We start from the raw sequence: 23,244 nt of genomic DNA, 5'->3' as shown, positions 1-23,244 counted from the left end.
TCTGTGTGTCTCTGCGTATCCTTTCTTCTTAGAAGGACACCAGGCATTGGAATTAGGGCCCAATCTAATCCAGTGTGACCTCATCTTAATTGCAGATTACATCTACAAAGACCCTATTTCCGAATAAGGTCACATTCACAAGTACTAGGATACTAAGGGCTAGGACTTGAACGTATCTTTTGGGGGGACAGAATTCAACCCAGTATACCTGGTTTCTTCTGGATTACCTGGAGACCATTTTAAGATTCATAGTATGAAAGATTGTGACTCTGAATTTGAGATGTAGAATTCCAGATGTATTCTGTCATCTTTGAAATGAAGAGCCATGGGAATGGCATAATTTGGAGTCTGATTAAGGTTTTACAGTTTCTGCTTTTTTTGCCCGGAGATTCCCGGATTATGCCTTTGCTACATGGTAGATGGCTACTATTACTGTCACCTGTTGGCCCAGATTTAGTACTCCCTGGGAGTTTAGAGAGTTATTAGGATTTTCGTAGTGCTTTTTAATTGTGTCTAATGTAAATTGTTATTAATTGTTTTTTAAGTTATAAAGATGCTTCAGGCTGCCAAGAATTTGTTGAAAGAGGAGAAATTGGTACACAGCTATCCCTATGACTGGAGGACTAAGAAACCAGTAGTTATTCGTGCCAGCAAGCAGTGGTTTGTAAATATCACGGATATTAAGACTACAGCCAAGGTATAAAAGGCATCCTACTGTAAGGGCTGGGTTTATCATTCCCTCAGTATGGAAGGTTTACATGTGAGCTTGGGAGAGGGTTTTGGGAGTAGAAGGGATTAATGCTATTATTATTTGGTTTCATAAACTTGTAGAATTTTAGATCTGGAAGGACCTTGGGTTTCTATCCCTTCATTATACACATGTGGAAAATCACGCTTAAAGAGGTTAACTTGCTCTAATTTCCTGCCCAGTGTAGTGAAAATAGCATAGAATTAGGGCTTGAGTTCAGCAAATTGTTTAACCTCTCAGAACCTCGGTTTCCTCATTTATATAAAAGTGATAATAATGCCTACCTCACAAGATAAGTGAATAACAGTTCCCAGAACAGTGTCTGGCACATAATAGGCATTCAGCAAAACTCTTTTAAAACTCTTTGCTTCCTTCAAATTGAAATTGCAGTTCATTTGAAAAGCTATTTCTTTTGAGTTAACAAATACTTTATAACTGGCATTTTAAATATTAATATTTATTTGAGCTCTTTCATTCAATACATGTATGTATCTGTGTGTGTGTATCTCATGAACAACTTGATTCTATTAAATGAAAGAGCTCAAATATATATTTGGTAACCAGGCTGAGTATACAGATATTTTGCTTTACAGCTTGCATGTAACATTGCTGTTACTAGTTGGTTCATTTGTTGACCTGGCGATTTGGGGTCCGTGCCAAAGCTATGCAAGCAATTTACACTTCCTGCATTGGTGTAGAGTGGACAGCTGTGCTGTGGACCGTTTCTTTGTTTTGTTCTGTTTTTTACATTTCTTTGAAGCCAGTTTTTCTCCTGTAAATGTTATAATTTGTAACTTTCAGCTCTGCACGGATTTTTGTTGCAGAACATCTGAGTCTGATGCCGATGTAATACGCTGAAGCCAAATTTTTTTTTTAACTTCTTTATAGAAAATTTTCAGTTGTTCCTCGCAGAAGTAGAGAGAATAATGTACTGCCATGTTTCCATCACCCAACTTCAAAAATAATCACCCTTTTGCCAATTTTATTTTTATCTGCATCCCTACCCATTATCTACACTTCCTACCCATTGGATTATTTTAAAGCAACTTTTAGGCATTATGTTTTCCATAAATATTTCATCATGTATATCTGACATTTAAAATTAAAACATAATTTTAATGCCATTTTTACCACCTTAAAAAAATAATAGTTATTCCTTAACAAAATCCAGTATCAAGTCAGTATCACGTTCCAATTTTTAATCAAAATAAATTGCGAATGTTGCCATTCTACCAGTAGGTGGTGCTACAAAGGGCTTTGGGGGAGGGGATTTCTGGTGGTTCAGGTAAGCAAGGAAACTGTTTAAACATGCTCTAAAAATGTAAAAATGCTTTTATTGATGGGTAGAGAGACTTTCTTTGAGACTTTTTAAAATGAAGTTATATTTTCACTTACGGATATTTTTAAACATTTTTGCTATATAATTCTTTTCTTGGTAATTAACAAATGAAAGCAAATGCTAGTAGTTTACAACTTTTTGGGGGGGGAGGTGGAGGGAAGGAGAGTTCTTGAGAGACAGCAAGTAAATAGGAAGTAACTTACTTTGAGAAAGTGTTTTCTATGTTGTAAACCATACTATGTAAAATTAGGTTATATTGCAGTTCTTGTTTGTCCACCTAAGATAGTAGCTTATTTCTTAAGCATTTAAAAAAGAATTATTGAAATCAAGTTTGAATTGATCTTAACTGTAGTTTAATAAAGTATAATACTTCTACTAAACCTGTTATTACCAGTTTTGATCTAGGGTGCTTGGAATTTAGTATAAAATTTCTTGTCACATCCTCCAAAGGTGAAGTCTGCTCTGGATGTTATTTATTAGATCCTTTGTGGCCCTATTTTAACATTGTCTCTTTTGCTCTGAAATCTATGGTTTTTTTAGATTAGTTTCTTTTTGGTGGGGGGGAGGGGGCATGTAAATGACAATAAACCTCTAAAATAAAGAACTGTATTAGGATAAATAGTGACAATTCTAGAAAATTTGTTCTGCTTTCTCTCACTGGACTTGATTTGTGAATCAATTGCAGGAATTGTTAAAAAAAGTGAAGTTTATTCCTGGATCAGCACTGAATGCCATGGTTGAAATGATGGACAGGCGGCCATATTGGTGTATATCAAGGCAAAGAGTTTGGGGTGTTCCAATTCCTGTGTTTCATCATAAGACAAAAGATGAATTCTTGATCAACAGGTAGAACTCTTTCTAAAATTTTCAACATTTTAAAGTGAGTTGTATTTTCTTCAAAAATGAAAAAGTAGTGGACTATTGAAAACTCTTGATATATGTTAAATATTCTAAAATAGCTATCTTTTTTGAGGGGAGTAAAATATAAATTTCAGAAAGATCCTTTCAGGTGGATGAAGTTTTAACAAACACTGGATTATTTTTTCAGTATTGATATGTAGAAGCAAAGACTGTGAATATTTTCCTATGAGAATTCATTGTCCCTGACTGTGCCCTGTGCTGGGGTAAGGTGTCAGGAGCCCAGAGATAAGCAGTGTTGAGTGGTGGAGCCCAGTATGTGATTTCTCTTCAGGAATTAGTGTCAGTCTTTCGCTCTGAGTGAAATGACTCATCTCAGTAGAAATGGCATTAGGTAATTGTATAGGTAATTTAAAATTTAAGAAACTATAATATAGTTGAATGCACATAATTAACTCTAGTGATGATTACATTCCTAGTTATTTCTTCTTTTTTCCTTAATTTTTTTTTTTTGATTTGGAAAGATAATACATGAACCTAGTAAACAATTCAGAGTAGAACAGCTTATATGGTAAAAAGAAGATTGTTTTCCCTAATCATATACTAGACCCTTTTTTGAGGCAGTAAACAAGACTGACATGGTCCAAGCTCTTGATGAGGTGATAATCTAGCTAGTTTATCTTCTAGTAAATTAAGGTGACTCTCAGTATTGTTGCTATTATTAACAGATGTGGAAAGGGGAATATTAATCATTTCTTTTGCGAATACATCCTGGGTTTTCATTTTTTGAAGTAATTTTGTTTTGGATGTTTTACTAAGTTATTCTAGAACATGAGCAAAGAGTTTGACTGCGTTTTGGTAAGTCAAGTATTTTTAAGTTTAAGTATTTTCACATTTCATCAGTTGAGGATTCAGTGAGGGTTGTGAGGGCATGGAGGCCAGCAAGTAATGGAGAGATGACAGAGTTGAATGTCCTACCTTGGGGTTCATCATCATTTTTGTAAAAAGGTTCTGCTTTTCATTGTCAACATTATTAGTATTTCTTTAGGTGGTACTTTTGTGAATATATGTATTTTAGGGTTTTTTTAAATTGTTGACTACAGTGTTTTTTGTTTTTTGTTTTTTTAATTACCTTTAGCCAATATTAGGTAGTTCTTAGTATCCTTGGTGTGAAGGTTCCTTTTCACTTTGAAATATTCCTTGTATCACTGCTTCATGGGTAATCTGACACCTTATGGCAATGTGGTTCAAAGGGAAGAACTAAAGGCTCTGCCTTGAACAAATATTGAACCCTAAAACAGCTCATTTGCTTCAGTTATAAAGGATATGGCATTTGAGTAGGGCCTGGAGGATTAGGTAGGAAGTGGGGGAAAGTAGTGGGATTAGGAGCTGAGGACCCAGAGTGGGGAAAATATAGCATGTATATAGGAACCATAATGGGGCTGAAGGTTGTGTGAGGGGATCAGAAAGATAAACACCTAAGAAAGATTGATTGGGGCAAATTGAAGTGAGTCTTGAATACCAGGCTAAGGAATTTAAACTTTTTAAGTAGGCATGAAGAGTCACAGTATGTTTTAGGAAAAGAAACTAGAGGTTAGAGACCAGGAGGTGATTTTAAGGCTATTGCAATATTATTACAACTTGGAGCTAAGACTCTTTGGCCTAAATATTGTTGCATATGTTGTTCTTAAAATTTAGAGCTTGATCACATAAAAACTAATATCTTATTTCCCCTACTAAGAATTAAAGTTGAGATACGTTTACACAAGAATTGCTTAAAATTCCACACTGGAGAGTTTTCTTTTAAGGAAACCTCTATAAGACACTGCCATTGTTCCTCATTCTTTTCCATATTTAGAGAGCAAGATTTTTAGGGTGTTTCCTTGCAGTGATTCAAGTGGACCAATGTACGTATTAGTAAGTAGAGCAAGCTGGTTTATTTGACCATTATTTAATCACTACAATAAAATGGTACATAGATCGATTTGTCGGTGACCTGGGTGAAATAAATGTGAGCTTTGTCAGAAAAACACAAGCAGATTTTCTTTAGGTATCATTTATGTTTTATTTACAGTCAATACATTTACATGGTATGTAACAGATGCTTTTCTGTGCATCTGCCGTTGTGTTGCTTGCGTGGTATAGTTGATTTCTGATTCTGAAGTCGCAGAGATATACAGGATATTGGCCTACAGAAATGACAGACAAACAACCATACTGTCTGTCAATTCATAGGTCATTTTCCTGTACACCATTTCTGAATAATGACTCTAATCCTCTTCCGTTTTTGGTCCTTTAAGTGACATAACAGTTAATTTTTAAAAATGGATGTTAATTCTTAATTATTTGTCAATTTTTAAAGACTGCATGAAAGGCTGTCTTTTTTTTCCTCCTTAATCAAATGAGAATCAAGTGACCATAATTTTCTTTGTCTTTCTTGAATACGCCTCTACATTGAAGTGAGTTGGTAGCCATCAAAAGTAACAGCATCTCCACTGGAAATTGCTGCACAGTCCACATGGAGTTGCTGTTACAGCTGATGACCCCATTAAGCAGATCAGAAGGTTCCTTCCGCTTTTCTTGATGAAAGTCTATAAATTCTCCCTTAAGGATACTAGTTTCACAGAAGAAAATCTTGATTTATTCATGTTCTGAGTAAGCTGAGAGATTGGTAGATATTAAACTCAGATGTTTAATTTTGATTTGAATTAATGTTCTCATTTGCATTTTATATTCATATTTGTATTTTCTCAAGAAGTAATTCCATTTTTGACTTTAACATCATTGATCATTTTTCTTAATCTGTAATATAATGCCTTTATAATTTAGGTGGAAATCTATTACTAATTAATAAAGACAAATACTTTTTAGCATAAAAAAGATAAAATGTAGGAACATTTGCTACCTAGGAAGGAAAAGAGGTTGTTAGTTAAATTTCTTTCATTTCAGACCATTTAATCATTTTAAGAGTATTAATGCAATAGTTAACATGCATTTAGGAAACTTAGCCCCCCGATTTCTGGAAATTGTGAGAAATTCACTAGAAGCAGGCAAGGATTTCAAGTTTGGGTGTTAGCTTTAAGCTACCTCAAATTTTTGCTCATGTTAATAATAATGACTTTTTGGTGAAAAAGTTTGATAATGTTCATCAAATAAAAATTTCTCCAAAATTGTTTCCTGTCATCTTCAAAACGTAAATATAGAATTAAATTAAAAATAGAGCTCCCCCAAATTTCATTGTGTTCTAGAATTAAACTTAGTAAATAAATATGAAACATTTAGCCTCTTACCTCATTCTTACTCCAGTAACTTCCAGAAGAAAAGTATATTATAGTCCTTAATATTTTTGCTTTTATAAAGACAAAATACAGGAAAATGAAATGGCAGCAACAGTTTGTTCATTACCTAGCAATCTTAATGCTGTTTAATTTCTGGTAACACGTAAAATAAGCTTCAGCCCAGTTGATAGCGAAGTTTAGAATGATTGGTTGGTGTTATAGTGGCTGGTAGTACCTAGCGGATTTTCACGGATTGAAACCTAAGAAGGGACACATAATGCGTGTGTTTAGATAAGGCCGTTGCGTAAAGTACAAAGTTTTATGATGGATTTACTGCTTTATGAAATACAGCATTAAGATGGAAGCATAGAGATTATGTAGTGATAAGTGGTTTCACCCACTTTTATCAACAGTAATTTATACGATCTTTAGGTTATAAGTTAACTGTGTGTTTGTGTTAAGTATAGGGTATTAGTAACAAAGGGGGGAATTCTTACATTTCAAAACACAAATTTTGACTACTTCTTGGGTTTTTTTGGGAAGAATATTTAATATCACTAGAAATGCCTATAAAATTGTCTTAAAACTTTTTAAATCACCATCTCGGTTTTGTAATAAAAAATTACAGTTCTAAGTATTTATCCGAAGGAAACAAAAGGACTAACGTCTCTTGTACAAAGATATATATATACACATATCTGTAAGGATGTCTAATACAATTGTTTATAAAGAAACGTAATGATATGAAAAAGAAGAAATAATTAAAGTCAATTCTGGAAGAATGAATAGGTAACCATTAAAAATGGTAGCTTAGCTCTTAATGGTTGCCTAGTTCCTTGTGTATGAAAATCAAATAAATGTAGCCCATCCTGACATTTGGCTGTTTCTAAGTTTTTGCTACAGTGCTATAATGAGTATCTTTTGAGCACTTGTGCAGCATTTACTTGTATTTTTAATCGAAATTATCGTTTCAGATTTTGTTTGAATGTAAAATTTATCTTTATTTTGCAATCTACTATAGTTACCTCAAGTTTGGAGGTTATATGTGTTTGTTTATTTTTATTGCAAATTTTGTTTTTATAGCTCTGCCACCATATTTTTAGGATCATTCAGACCACCAGAGTACAAGTCAGAAGAAAGTTTTCACTTAGTGATACCAATTCCGTTGCACTTATATTTTGATTTGTTTGGATTGTGAGAATGTTTTTGTCTTTGAAATCTGCATTCTTATTTGTCATCAGTTTTATTCAGTTTTTATACTCTAACTCAGAGTTGTCTTTATTTTCCTGTTTTTAAAAACTTAAGTAATATAGTTGTCTAAGATCTCAAAATAGAATTGTTACAGAAGATAATGCCCATTAAAGTACATTTAGTACGTCATATTTTTATATTTCGCGATAAAAAGGAAGGAAGCAAGTCTTACTCTAAATATTAGTAGGAATTGGTCTGTTAATGAAGCCGAGCTTCTTCTCTCCCCTCTTTAAGATGTTTCATATTTCTGTTCGATAAACTGGAAAAAACATTTTTTGGGGGTCCAAATTCATCTGTATATGTCAGAAGGGACACAAAAATAATGAGTCATATTTTTAGTAGTATGTAGTTTTATTTATGACAGCCTTTTTGAAACTAGATTTTTAAAAGCTACTACAGGATTATTTTCATTGGTGTAGATAACATTGTATGGTTATGCCATTTTTAGTAAGTATTATTAGGTAAACTAAAAGAAAAACAAAACCAAACTTTCCTCCTCACTGAAATAAGAGACCTTTATGAGTTAAAAAGTATATTTGCAAATAAGGTTTATATAATACAAGATTAAATTTCTTCTCATATTGAAATATTATATTGTTTATCTAAGTGAACTACCTATATCTTTATAAGAAAATGTAGCAATTAAAACTTCAACTTTAGCTAGACTAGAGCTGGTTGACTAAACTTGGCAGGATTTTATAGTTGCCTTAATAACATGCCAGCTGCAAAATTGGAATCTTTCTTTGCTGTTGGGTATTTTTAGTTACAGACTCTCTGAGATACTTGAATATAGTTAAGTAATACTTAAAATATAATTCTGAAACTTCATTGAATTTATCTGCTATTTAGCGATATGAAAAAGAACTTAGTTTCATTAGAGTTGAATCAGACGTTCTGAAACGGATATGTAAGTATCATCTACAGATGTTAAGGTTACTGACTACAATGTTAGGACTTTTTTAAGAATAAAATTTTTCACATAGCCTTTCTTCTCCCAGCTTTTCCGAACGTTCATAGAAACTGAAGCTCAGAAAAAAAACATGATGTATTCCTGTCAGTATCTAATAAGTCGCAGATAGCCTCTGGTCTTTGGACTTGGTGCCCGCTCTGTCAGCACACTAATCTCCTGGGACTCCCTGCTGCCCTGACTTGGTCTCTGGTTCACGCTTTCATTACACATGGGTAATAAGAGTCTTTTTGCCTTTGCTTAGCAAACCCCAGAGAAGGGGAGTGTGAGTTCACAGATACAGTGTTGTCTTCCTAAATGAGTTAGAAAGGCTGAATGGAGAAGTAAAAGCAGAACCGAGCCATGATTTAGAAGAGACAGTTTCGAGGCCTGGGTTTTAATTGTTACTTGCTTATTAGGCTCATGATTTAAGGAACCCCAAGGCACAGAACAGTTTATCTGTCAGTTTAGCTATAAATATGTTTTTTTATGAATCCAATTAGAGAGTGCTTGTAAAGTCCTTTTAAACGTATACACATAAATGTGTATATATAATTTGTGGTATACACATAAATGCTTTTATTTTGATTAATAATAATATTAATCCTAACATCTCTACCTTATTTCCTAAATTAATATGAAATTTGAATGATTTTCCTTTATGTTTGTATTTTTTTATCTGTTTATTTCCAACACATTTAAAGGTGCTTCACTGTTTTATTTTACTGTTTACCTAAAATTACAATCTAATGATAACATTGTAAAGATAGAAAGGCAGAATGAGGGGACTTCCCTGGCAGTCCAGTGGTTAAGACTCTGAGCTTCCAATGCAGGGGGCACGGGTTCAGACCCTGGTCAGGGAACTAAGATCCCACATGCCGCATGAAGTGGCCAAAAAAAAAAAGAAGGGCAAAATGAAAATGACACTCATATTTAGAATCTTTTTTTAATGAAAATTTCTTAATTGGTATGATATATGTGTGTAAATGTACTTTGCTAGTATCTCCCTTTTTTTTAGTTCTAAGAGTAATAGCATTAGGTTTATTCAGATTTTCTATTACAGTATATTCATATTTTCTTAACTGATAAAATGTTCTGTGCAAACTATTAAAATAGTAATATGTAACTAAATATTGTCATATAACTAGGTTGTTATTGCACAGAGTTTTTATGGTCTCATGTCACAAAAGTTTATCTTTATTGTTAAAGTCCATCTGAAATGTGTGACTGTATTAGAAATATGGACTTGTGCCCATTTAAACATTCTTATTATTCATAATTTCTTCAGAATAGATGTGGTAGCATTATACTTTTTCATTGTCCTTCGTAGTATAATCAACTTAGGTATTTTGGATATCAATTTGTAGAGCATATTTAATTTATAATGCCCATTTGATTTTTGCTTCCCACAACAATTTTTCATAAACACTTCATTTTATCTGAATTATCAGACCCAGAGAGGTTCAGTGATTTGCCATACATAGTCATGATTAATAAGAAGCAGATCCAGATTAAGAACTTAGAACTTTTTCCTATCCACTCCTCCTTCCGTTTCCATCGACTCTCATAGACGTACATTTTTAGTTACTTGCATTAATGGAGTGTGGTAGAAAAGAGGATAATTGAAAAGTTGGCTTTACTATATGTACTTTAATCTCTAAATATTAATATGGATATGTGTTTTGGTAACTGGTTAACAAAATTAACTGTCTTAAGTTTCCTGACTTCAAAGAATCAGTTTATGGGACTTCCCTGGCAGTCCAGTGGTTAAGACTCTGTGCTCCCAATGCAGGGTGCATGGGTTTGATCTCTGGTCGGGGAACTAAGATCCTACATGCTGCGTGGCAAGGCCAAAAAACCCCCAAAAGAATCAGTTTAAATAATAGCTAATGCTTATATAATACCTATTAATATGTGCCAGGCACTGTTCTAGGCATTTTACATATAAGCTCAATTCATATCCATAATAGCTCTATTAATGATACTGTTATTATATGCATTTTTGCAAACCAAGGTACAGAAACGTTGAGTGCTTTGCCTAGGGTCGCATAGCTAGTGAGTTATAGAGCCAGGAATTAAATGAAAGCTGTCTGGCTCTGGGGTCCATGTTCTTTTTTTTTTTTTTTTAATTTATTTTATTGAAGTATAGTTGATTTACAATGTTGTGTTAATTTCTACTGAACAGCAGAGTGATTCAGTGTATCACACTGAATTCTTTTTCATATTCTTTTCCATTATGGTTTATCACAGGATATTGAATATAGTTCCCTGTGCTATACAGTAGGACCTTGTTGGTTATCCATTCTATATGTAGTAGTTTGCATCTGCTAATCCCAAACTCCTAATCCATCCCCCCTCTCCCCTTTGTCAGCCACAAGTCTGTTCTGTATGAGTGTGTTTCTGTTTCGTAGGTAAATTCATTTGTGTCATATTTTAGGTTCCACATATAAGTGGTATCGTGTGGTATTTGCCTTTCTCTGTCTGACTTACTTCACTTAGTTTGATAATCTCTAGGTCCATCCATGTTGCTGCAAATGGCATTATTTTGTTCTTTTTTATGGCTGAGTAATATTCCATTGTGTATGTGTACCATATCTTCTTTATCCATTCATCTGTCACTTTTCGAATTATAGTTTTCTCTGTATATATGCCCAGTAGTAGATTACAGGATCATATAGCAACTCTACTTTTAGTTTTTTGAGGAACCTCCAAACTGTTTTCCATAGTAGCTGCACCAATTTACATTCCCATCAACAATGTAGGAGGGTTCCCTTCTCTCCACACAGGGTCCATGTTCTTGACCAGTATATTCTGTGACTCAGTGGAAAGCAACTAGAGGAAGTTGTAATGTCAATAAAGCTGTGATAATAACTTAAAAGTATATTATTCCTGTGAGAAAATTTAGTATAAAATATTCCCTGAGTTTAATTTTCAGACAATTTATAACTGTGTATTTTATCTTCCCAAAGATAATGATCAATTTCAGTATTCATTTGATACGCATTTATTGGCTTTCTGTTGTGTGTTAGGCATGTGTTAAATTTTACTGGATCATCTCATTTAGTTTGCAGTCATTCTGACGAAAGTATCTAGGATCATTAAAATGCAAGTTCTACTACAGTGGGAATCTTATCTGCCTTGTTAACTGTTGTATCTCCAGTGCCTAGAACAGCGTCCAAAACATTGGAGGTTCTCAAATATTTTTGAACAAAAATTGTACAATTCTTCTTAACAGAAGGGACAACCAAGACTTAGAGAAGTTTTAGTACTTGTGTGTGGTCATATATATAAAAAGTAGCAGAGTCAAGATATAAGTCTGGGTATCTGTTATCAAATACCAAATATCAGATATCAAAATCTGTGCTCTGGTACAGCAATGCCTCTTATGCAGATGTATTTGGGCTCAGTCCTGTAAGCAGTGAGGGGGCACTGCAAGTCTTTGAGAGGGGATTGGTGTGATAAAAGCAGTTTTAGGAATGCAGCTCTCTCAGAGATGTGTCATACAAATTAAATCTCATGTGCCATGTAGAGGAATGAGCATAGGGGAGAAGTCAGACCATTGCATCAATCTAGTATTGACACAGTGAGGTTGGACTAATATTCTTTTATTTACTCAAAGAATAAATTTGAGTAATATTTCAAGGTAGAAACTGACAGAATATGTTGGCTTAATTTGAGCAGAAATTGGAGGAGGTAGATAATTAGCAGGTTTTGAATACAGGTACTTGGTTAGAAAATAGATTGATAGAAACAGGAAAATCAGTAACTGAAATAGGGATATCAGGAGAAGTCTTTTTTTTTTTTTCTTTTTCTTTTAAGGGCTCCATATGATCAATTTTATTTTATTTTATTGAATTTAAGATGACAGCAGGAACTAAGTAAGCAAGTAACTGAAGATTAATACCACTAAATTTGGGGGAAAAGATAGGAAAAAATACCCTGCATATTGGGATAAATATCCTGCAGATAAGGAAAAAAATACTACTGTTTCTTAAATTTAAAATATTAGGTATTAATCACAATAATTAAGTGAACAATTTTTCTTTGTTCCCCCTAAAATAGCCAAACTATTGAGCATATTATTAAACTAGTGGAAGAACATGGCAGTGATATCTGGTGGACTCTTCCCCCGGAGCAACTTCTTCCAAAAGAAGTCTTATCTCAGGTAAATTTCTATTTGTATTTAACAGCCTTTGTTACGTATTGCATGATTTAATGACAACACGGGATTCCCTGGGAGTTAAAAAGTAGTTATGTTATCCTGTCAGGTTCATGAGTTTATTCGTCATAAATGAGGAGCCAGTGCAGTTTGAGAGCAGACATTTGTATTTAGCTAGAGAAGCTGGGTATATGGTGTAGCAGTAGAGTGTGAGGGATATTTGCTGTCTCACTGAGGGCCAAGATTGATTTTAACTGCTTTGTTGGCTGAGCAGAGAGAGGCACTTGTGACTGTGAGAGAACAGTGCCTAACATTGGTGTATCAGGACTTTGTAGGACATGAATTCAAGTTAACTGATGGCATCACATATTGAAAAATCCAAATTGGAAGATCATTTCAAGAAATAAAAAGTTTATATTTCCATTAGTAAATGTGTAATTAAGTGGCCACAATCACTTTTACGTGCAAATGAAGCAGTTGTATCTAATTGCAAAATACTTAAAAATGTCTGAAATTTCATTGTAAAATGTGAATTTAATGGTTGTAAGTATTTCATTTTCTTAAGACCTTTTTGGGTATTAATTGTAAATGTTGTGATGGCTGTGTAATTAAAATGCTTTTACATTATCTTACTAGGTTGGTGGTCCTGATGCTTTGGAGTATGTGCCTGGTCAGGATATTTTGGACATCTGGTTTGACAGTGGAACTTCATGGTCTTATGTTCTTCCAGGTAATTTAAAAGAGTAGATTAAATACCAATCAGGCAGTTTTGAAAAATAAATGCTATCAGAAGAAATCTGTAATCAAGAACTCTTTTTTTTTTTTTATGCTTTATTTGGAAGTACATCTCCTGATATAATATAATTTTAGATCTGGAAGAGCTATTGGATCTTTTAATCATTTTTAAAAAATGATTAAAAATCATTTAATCCAATGCTTTCTAAACTTTTTTTTTTTTGCCAATTGAAATTTTTATATAGAACCACAATACATAAGATTAATAAACATGGGAATTTTCTTCCTCCTCTCAGCTCATTCTCCTTGACCCCAAGGCACTTAGTTCTGTAAAACAAAGTTTGGAAATCACTGAAATAGCCTGACCCAATCATTTTTCAGAAGAGGAGATGAGATTGGATTAGGGTCCAATTAGGTGATGGTTACATAGCTTAGTGTCAGACTAGAACTCGGGTACCCTGCTTTCCGGTTCTCATTCATCTGTACTCCGTTACCTTCTCACGGCTTTACCCCTTTCTATGCAGACAGCTGACTAATTTCTGCCTCCTCACAGTTAGGGTAAGCTTTTGACTCAGTGGATAAAGAGGGAGGCGAGATTGGGCAGGAATTAGAAGGGGGTAGTAGCAGGCACACAGAGGACGTGTTCAGATGTGAGAAGATACCTTCAAGGATACTAAGTGAGAAGCTGGAAGTGAAATGAAGTAGAGCTTGTCCCCACTGTGAGGTTAAAGACCGGGATGAGGTGGCAGGGAAGCAACGGTGCATCACATAGTTCCTCACATTGCTGCTGAGTGCTGGCTTTTACCCAGGAGATCCTGTTTGCTTTCTGGAGCAAAGGAATGTGGGAAAACAGCTTGCCTGTTCAGCTGACCATTGTTAAAGGGATGAAGAGGGATTGTGGTCAGGTTTTACCTGGGGTATGCTTCTGGTAGTAGGCCTCATTATTGAGAGGACAGCAATGTGATTCCTAGCAGGTAAATGTTAGGAATGCTCTAATTGGGCCATTCTTTCAGCCTAGGAAATTTGAAAAGCAAAATACACAGAAATTCATGCTTACTCTGTATTATAGCTAAACTGTACATAAAAATTCGTAATGATCTAATATAAGTTAACATATTAATATAATTTTTATAATATTGTATGCAGTAATTTTCAGAATTATTATTTCATACATTTCTCCCACCGTACTCAAGAGAAAATATTGCCAGTTTAGGTACTTCGTTTTCCTAAATTATATTGAAAATGTTGGCAGATAACACTACAGAAGGTAGGTAGGTAGGTTAAATAGTGTTACGTTATAAACAGGAAAAAGAGTTACCTCCTACCACATTTGGGGCAGCATCCTGAATTTCAAAATACAATAAATATGTCATATGTGAAATAGTGCTTATAAAGTATATTTCAAAGTTCATTAGCTGCTTCAGCCTTGGTGAGAATTGCTGCTACTGGCATTGTTGCTTTTTTAATTTCTAAAGTGGTTTTATGTTACCAAGTGCAGCAAGTGCAAATTATTAACTGGAGCCATTGACTGTTAAACTGCGTGAAAATTGTTATTAAAACCTATCTGTGCTGCTGTCGGTGGTACAGATAGAGTTTAGTCGTACTATTTCAAGTTTGTTCTTAACTAAATATTTGACAGTGACAGAAATAGTTTATCAAACAAAATTAGTGGTAAAAATGCACCTAATCAGTAAATCATTTTTTCCTTCCATGTCATATATAGGTAATTAATTCAAAGAAAGAAAATCATTTTGCCATTTAAACATGTGTGTTGCATGCATAGGAGGGTGCCAGAACATAAGTAAACTATCTTCACAGATAATACACAAACCCTATTTTATTTTATTTTATTTTATTTTGGCTGCGCTGTGCGGCTTGTGGGTTCTTAGTTCCCCGGCCAGGGATTGAACCCGGGCCCCCGGCAGTGGAAGCGCTGAGTCCTAACCACTGGCCCACCAGGGAAGTACCACAAACCCAATTTCAGACTGTAGTTTCTTCTTTTTCACTGAGATCTTATATTCCTCTTCCTCAAAAAAAAGTAAAGAATAAATAAAATAACAAAAATCTTACGAGATTGATCAGTAAGTTAGATTAATTGATTTATATTTCATCCTGTTTTCCTCCCTTTTCTTCTTTCATGATAAAAAATTTCAAAAGGTAGGCAGAAAGAATGAGGTGGGAAGGAGTCCAGATACTAAGTGAATTTATAGTTCAAAAAACCATAATGCAAAGGTGATTTTCCTTTAAAAAACAAAACAAAACGAGCAGTCACCTACTTTCCTGGGAAGGCTTACTGTACTTTTCATTCTCAGATGGCGTGTATCAAATCTAATATGAAATGATTCAGTGTCTGCATGTTTCTTTGAGAGTGTATTATTGCAAAGTAAAATCAGCTTGATTTTGAGCTTAATTTTAGATACCAGTCTTCATCAGTATCTGCTAATGTTTAACGAGTTGAATTTGGTGATTACATAGCATACGTATCTAGTTTCACTTTTTGGTGACGGATTTTATAGCAGTGAAAGAGATTTGGCTTCTGTTTTCACACCAGGTCAAGGACCTGGTGAGTTCTTTGTGAGTTTCACTGTGAGTGAGTTCAAGGTCAATAAAACTTAAGAAATTGAAACTTGAACACTTTCTGAAAGGGAATGGCATTTAAATGAATTATATTATATATAAGTAATAAGTCATATCCATATTTCTAAAACATTCCTTAAATGTTTACCAAAGACATTAATTATTGCACTGATTTAAAACTAATTAAAATTTAAACTTTTTAAAAAAACAGCTTTATTTTTTGGAAAAAATTTGTATAGACGATCTTATTTACAAAGCAGAAATAGAGACACAGACAACAAACTTATGGATACCAAAGGGGAAGGGGGGTGGTGGGATGAATTGGGAGATTGGGATTGACATATATACACTGTTGATACTATGTATAAAATAGATAACTAATGAGAACCTACTGTATAGCACAGGGAACTCTACTCATTGCTCTGTGGTGACCTAAATGAGAAGGAAATCCAAAGAGGGGATATTTGTATATGTATGGCTGATTCACTTTGCTGTACAGTATAAACTAACACAATATTGTAAAGCAACTATACTCCAATAAAAATTTTTAAAAATAAAATAAAACTAATTAATGTTTAAAATTTTTTAAAAGTAGAAAAGTAGAGAGAATCCATACCCCTTGTACCCCTTCCCCACAGCCTTCCCATTATCAGCATCCCACACCAGAGTGGTCTATTTGTTACATTCGATGACCTCACGTTGACAAATCATTATCATCCAGGGTCCGTAGTTTACATTAGAGTTCACTCTTGGTGATGTACATTCTGTGGGTTTTGACGAATGTATAATGGCACGTATCACACAGAATAGTTTTATGGCCCCCCAAATCTTCTGCTCCACCTTTTCATCCCTCCTTCCGTACTAACCCCTGTCAGCCACTGATCTTTTTACTGTCTCCATAGTTTTGCCCTTTCCAGAATGTGGTATAGTTGGAGTCATACAGGATGTAGCCTTTTCACATTGGCTTTTTACTTAATAATATGTATTCAGGGTTCCTCCACGTCTTTTCATGGCTTGATAGCTCATTACTTTTTAGTGCTGAACAGTACTTCATTGTCTGGATGTACCACAGTTTATCCATTCACCTGGTGAAGTAATTAGTGTCTTAAAATATTTATTCTACATCATTTCTGATTCTTTTTAACAGAGAAATAACTTGAAGTAGAGAAAAGAGATCATTTTTTGAAACAGAAACAGATTTACAAATAAGTTTTTTTTAAAGTTACCCTTTTAAGGACATATACAGTACTAATAGCTTAATTTCAAAAGTTAATGATTATTTTTAGCAATTATTTTTTGTTTAACTTATTTTTAAATGTATGTACATTAAACAGTAGTTTTGCCAAATATGTTTGTGCTGGTTCTACAGCCTGCCTTCTTAGTTCAGTATAATAATCTTGCTCAAAATTCATCAATTCAGAAAAATTATACAAATTTAGTAATGAAATTATAGATTACTCAGTTTTTTGCTAATTCCTCTTTGGTAGTAATTTTTTACTAGTTGGTTTATTCTTTAAATTTTTACCATACCTAAATCACAGTCCTAGAGGTATTGAACAGTTGTTTCCTTTAATCATGAATCTTTACTTTTTTTTTTTTTGGCTGCGCAGGCGACTTGTGGGATCAGTTTCCTGACTAGGGATTGAACCCGGGTCACAGGAGTGAAGGCCTAGAATCCTAACTACTAGGCCACCAGGGAATTCCTACAATTTTCATAAGAGCGAAAGTTATTGTAAAGAAATACTAACTTTTTACCACATGGTTAATCGCTACTTTTCCTGGAATTTTAAGACACCAAACATACTATGCTTCCATAAGAAAGTTCTAAATTTTTCTTCCACTGAAAGATCTATGCAGGGGCTTCCCCGGCGGTCCAGTGGTTAAGACTCCGCACTTCCAATGCAAGGGGCACAGGTTTGATCCCTGGTTGGGGAACTAAGATCCACATGCTGCCAAGAAAATATTAAAAAATAATGATAATAATAATAAAATTACAAAAAAATCTATGCAGGAAGGAAAAAGGATAAAAAATAGGCAGAAAAAAAACGGGCACCGTTTCTCCCTCTTGTACACTGCTGGTGGAAGTGTAAATTGGCACAGACCTACCAGAAGGGGTTTTCACATTATGCGTCAAAAGCTTTGAAGTAGTTTTCTGTCTTTTGACTGAGTGATTCCACTTACAGGAATCTATTCTGTAGAAGTAATCAGATCTGGATGAAAAATTATGTGTGAAGATATTCACTACAGTGTTATTTCAAATAGTAAATGACCTTGACCAACAACCCAATGTCCATCTGTAGAAAAATGGCTAAAGTGATATGGCATACATTCATATGGTAGAATGATATGCCTCCATTAAGTCATGTTTTTGAACATTTTTTGAACATTAAATGGTCATGGGAAAGTATTATTTAAGGGCATGTTAAATTTTTAAAAGTGCGGAATACAAAGATGTAGGATATTTACTCATGTAAATATTGGTATGCATAGACAAAATAGTGGAAGGAAATATGCTGAAATAAAGTGATTATCTCTGGGCATCAGGAATATATGTGATTTTATTTTCTTGAACTTTACTGTTTTACAAGTTTCTTAAAGTGAGAATGTGCTTTTTGTTGTTAGAAAAAAAATTAAGCATTACTAAAAATAAACTTACTAGAACAGAAAATAGTCCCAATAATTAATTATATGAGGTTGTTAAATGATTCTACAGTATACCAGCACTTGAGTTTGACTGTGGCTCGTATTACTTACCATCTAAGACTAAACTTCTCATCTTTATTTTGAAAGTTCCTGTAAACTTTATCTTTTCATTTCTTATTCAGTGCTTTGGTACTCCAAAACTTCCCCACCTCCGTCTTTTTCTTCCGGTTTCATACACCATCTTGATAGGCTCTTGTTTGCAGAAATTTTCTAGGGTTACACTTCCTTTTCCAGAATGATATTTTGCTCCTTACCCAATTCCAATAATTCAGCATATATGAGAATGAGAAAGACACCAAGACGTTACCCTTAATATGAATTAGTTGTTTTGTTGTGCTATTATTAATGGCCTGATTTTATTAGGTACAACATGTGTTTTTAGGACAGAATCAGAGACCATGTATTTTAAAAGTAATTTAGTATACCTAATCACATTTTTGCAAGTATTCCTTCATATAAAACTGTTTGAAAAAATATACCAGGAAGACTCTTAATTCTCCATCAGCAACTATCAAGTGCCCTTTATGATGTATCTTAATAATAATTAACATTTACTGAGTATTTACTATGTCCTAAGCGTGTTATATTACCTCTTTAATCTCTAGAACAACCTTATAAGGGAAGTAGATTTTGGTGTTATCCTCATTTCAGTGAGGAAGAAATAGAAGCATGGAAAGGTTATGCTAAGGCCCCATGGGTAGTAAGCGCCACAACCAGGATTTGGACCCAGGCAGTCTGAATCTAGCCACTGTGCAGTATTCAAATTGCTTTTATTCTGCATAGTGTAAGTCCTTAGGCAACAACCAGCTTTCTTAAAACTAAAAATTTTAGAGCTGGCAGAGATTTCAGAGATTATTTAAACCCCTTGTTTTTTTAGGTGTGTTAATCAAGGCTTGGAAGCAATGATTTCTCCAAGATGACAGAACTTTAGTTTGATTTCATGATTATGGACTGTCATTTCATTAGGCCAGAAGTAGGTATTTTCTGAAGAAATGAAATACTTCCTGCTATTGCATTTTCCACTTATTTCAGAGAAGGATTTCCTCTAGTATTCTGTTATTAATCTTCTCATTAATTATTGCTACATCCAAAATGTGGTCTCCAGTAGGAAGTTAACATTTTGGGTGGGATGGGGTTTAAGTACTGGTATTGTAAAAGTTTAAATGGTTACAGATCAGTAGAGGAAGAAGGAAAGTAGGATATAGATGTAACATCCTAGAGGTTGAGGCTAAAATTTTTGTTCTCATTGCATAGGCATTTATCGTTTTATATTATCCTAGGCTTTCCTAACTGCATAGACTAGGCTAACCTGTGTTTTCACCCTGATAACAACATAGTTATTTCTTGTTTAACAGAAAATCTACCCTACTGGCTGTCATCTCCAAGAGGGCAGATACCACAGTACCTGCTAGGTGCTTGATAATGTTAGTCGTATTTAACTGATTTAATGTTTGATTACATTATTTCAGTTTTGTCTCCCACCTTCACCCAGATACTCTTTGTCACATAAGGATTACAACACTGAATCCTCAATGTTAGGACATAAGAGCAAATCACCATCATTTTACAAATAAAAAGGGATTGCTGGGGTTTCTTAGAGTTCTGAGTTTAGGTTTAAAATATGGAAGTAGTCTTCCCCAAAGACCTCATGCTCCTTTTTTTTGAAAACCATTTTTATTCTGAAAAGTCACAGAATAGTATAAAGAAGTACATACCTTCACCTAGATTTTCCATAGTCAGCATTTTGCCACATTTGCTTTATATATGTTTTTTCTATATGGATATATAAACAAACTTTTTTCTGTACAATTTAAAGGTAAGTTGCAGACTTGATGCTCTTTTATCCCGAAATATTTCAGTGTGTATTTCCTAAAAACATGGACAGTCTCTTGTATAACCAATATAAACGTCAAAATCAGGAAATTAGCACTGATTCCATACTGTTACCTATCTATATAGATCTTACTCCAATTTCACCCAGTAATGTCCTATATGGGAAAAGAAAAAAAATAAATAAAAAGGAGCCTAGGGGCTTCCCTGGTGGCGCAGTGGTTAAGAATCTGCCTGCCAATGCAGGGGACACGGGTTCGAGCCCTGGTCTGGGAGGATCCCACATGCCGCGGAGCAACTAAGCCCGTGCGCCACAACTACTGAGCCTGCGCGTCTGGAGCCTGTGCTCCGCAACAAGAGAGGCCACGATAGTGAGAGGCCCGCGCACCGCGATGAAGAGTGGCCCCCGCTTGCCGCAACTAGAGAAAGCCCTCACACAGAAACGAAGACCCAACACAGTCAAAAATAAATAAATAAATTAAAAAAAAAAAAAAAAGGGGGCCTAGACCCAATCTTGGATCTCATGTGACATTTAGTTATCTCTTTAGTCTCCTCATTTTGTCCTTGTCTTTCATAAACTTGACATTCATGAAGGTTCCAGGTGGTTTATTTTGTAGAAGATAGTATCTCAGTTTGGGTTTCTTTGATGTGTTCTCATGATTGGATTTAGATTGTGCATTTTTGGCAGGAATATCACAGAAGTGATACTGTGTCCTTTTCAGTGCGTCATGTCAGAAGTCACATGATGTCTTTTGCTGGAGATGTTTAACTTTGATCACTTGGTTAAGGTGGTGCCTGCCCATTTTCTCTTGCAGAGTTACTCCTCCCCCACCCCCATCTCCCCATCATAATTGTTATTATACGTACAGTTGACCCTTGAACAATGTTGGTAGGGGCACCAACCCTCCGTGCAGTCCAAGTCTAACTTCATAGTTGGCCCTCCATATTCGTGGTTCCACATTCATGGATTCAGCCAACGGCAGATCATGTAGTACTATAGCACGTATTTAGTTAAAATATTCCGGGTATAAGTGGGCACTCACATTTCAAACCTGTGTTGTCCAAGGGTCAACTGTATCTTGTAGAGAGATACTTTAAGACTGTGGAAATATCCTGTTTTCTCACCAGATTTTCACCTAGTGTTTAAGCGTGCTTGATGATTTTTGACTGAAATGATCATTACTTATGATGTTTGCCAAATGGTCCCGTATTTCGGATTTTTAACTCTTGAATTAACTGTGGTTATGTGTTGAATGCTAAAGTAGCTCTCAAGCTTGCGTACATATATGTCCTAACGAATTTGAGGCTCAATTATTTGTATGGCATTTTTTTTTTCCTTTGCCATGTTTTTTCTTAAAGACAATTTTTTAAGAGCAGTTTCAGGTTCACAGCAAAATGAAGAGGAAGGTGCGGAGATCTCCCTGTACCCTCTGCCCTCACACAGGCAGTCTTCCCTGTTATCAAGGTCCCCCACCAGAGTGGTACATTTGTTACAATGGATGGACCTACCTTGACACATCAGCATCATCCAAAGTAGATAGTCTACATTAGGGTTTACTCTTTGGACAGAGGTATAATGACATGTATCCATCATTATAGTATCGTTCAGAGTATTTTCACTGCCCTAAACATCCTCCGCGCTCTGCCTGCTCATTCCTCCCCCGCCCTGCCACCAACCTCGTGCCTCAACCCCTGGCTCATAGGGCTTTTTTATGCTTTGCCCATCTTCTGACTGGGTCGTTGTCAAATTAGAAGTTAATAACTTGCCCTTTATAAGACATTTTTTTCCTAATTTGTTTAATATCTTGGTTAAGGGCATACGCTCCGTGGCCAGATGGTCTACATTTAGACTCCATGTCTACTGCTTACTGTCTGCATAACCTTGGGCAAGTTATAAAATCTCTCAGTGTCTCACTTTCCTCATCAGTAAAATGGGGATAATATTATCTACCTTCTAGAGTTACTATGAGAATTAAATGACTTAACATATAAAGTTATTGGATACTCAGCAAATAATTGTTGAATTAATAAAAATAGTTTATTTTCATAAAAGATTTAACTGGAAATATTGATATTGGTAGTTAATATGAATCAGTCCCTAATTTAGATAATATTTTAGTTATCTGTGGTTTGGGAGATCATACTCCAAGGTTTATTTTCTTTATCTTGATTAATAAATTGGCAGTGAGGGTAACAGCCCACGTGAATGCAACCTAGCCATTGGGTATAGCATGACACAAGAAATAAGTAACATGATTACTTTTAATATTTTAATACCTTGATAAACATTTTCATTTTCCTGTTTAATTAACTTAAATTTCTGTTTTTTCATATTTATTTTTGAGGTACTGACCAAAGAGCAGATTTGTACTTGGAAGGAAAAGACCAGCTTGGGGGCTGGTTTCAGTCTTCCTTATTAACAAGTGTGGCAGCAAGGAATAAATCACCTTTTAAGTAAGTATTACACCTAAGCTAAACAAGTCAGCATACGGTTGAGTATTTCTACTTAATACTCGCCAGTGTGTGAAGAAGCACTGTGCTGAATAATATATATATGATAAAACACTGCCCTTAATTAGCTTACAGTCTGCAGTCTCGGGAGAGAAATAGGTTTGAAGTAAAAAAAAAAAAAAAAAAAAAGAGACAAAAACAGAGACAGCAATACAGAGAAGCCTTGTCACTCCGATACAGATCATAATTCCTAGAAGAGGTAAAACCGGCATTGACTGGAGTAGTGGAGAAACCCACACGGATGGATGTGGAGAAGGATATTCTAGCTTGACTGAAGACAGCCTCAGTCAGATATCCTTACATTTGTAA

General features: G+C 34.7%; 1 protein-coding gene across 1 annotated transcript in view; it reads left to right on the top strand.

Moving 5' to 3' along the window:
• Nucleotides 1-23,244, top strand: part of IARS2 (isoleucyl-tRNA synthetase 2, mitochondrial) — a 78,024-nt gene that overhangs the window by 45,290 nt on the left and 9,490 nt on the right. Inside the window, exons 11-15 of the mRNA XM_059942273.1 lie at nucleotides 546-697; nucleotides 2,773-2,933; nucleotides 12,483-12,585; nucleotides 13,216-13,309; nucleotides 22,770-22,878. Coding sequence (XP_059798256.1) covers nucleotides 546-697; nucleotides 2,773-2,933; nucleotides 12,483-12,585; nucleotides 13,216-13,309; nucleotides 22,770-22,878 — 619 coding nt within the window. The remainder of the gene's footprint in view (nucleotides 1-545; nucleotides 698-2,772; nucleotides 2,934-12,482; nucleotides 12,586-13,215; nucleotides 13,310-22,769; nucleotides 22,879-23,244) is intronic.

The sequence above is a fragment of the Balaenoptera ricei genome, chromosome 1, assembly GCF_028023285.1.
Source record: "Balaenoptera ricei isolate mBalRic1 chromosome 1, mBalRic1.hap2, whole genome shotgun sequence".
In the NCBI taxonomy this organism is placed as follows: Eukaryota; Metazoa; Chordata; class Mammalia; order Artiodactyla; family Balaenopteridae; genus Balaenoptera; species Balaenoptera ricei.
Note: the sequence above shows the minus strand (reverse complement) of the source record. Positions and strands in the feature narration are given on the sequence as shown.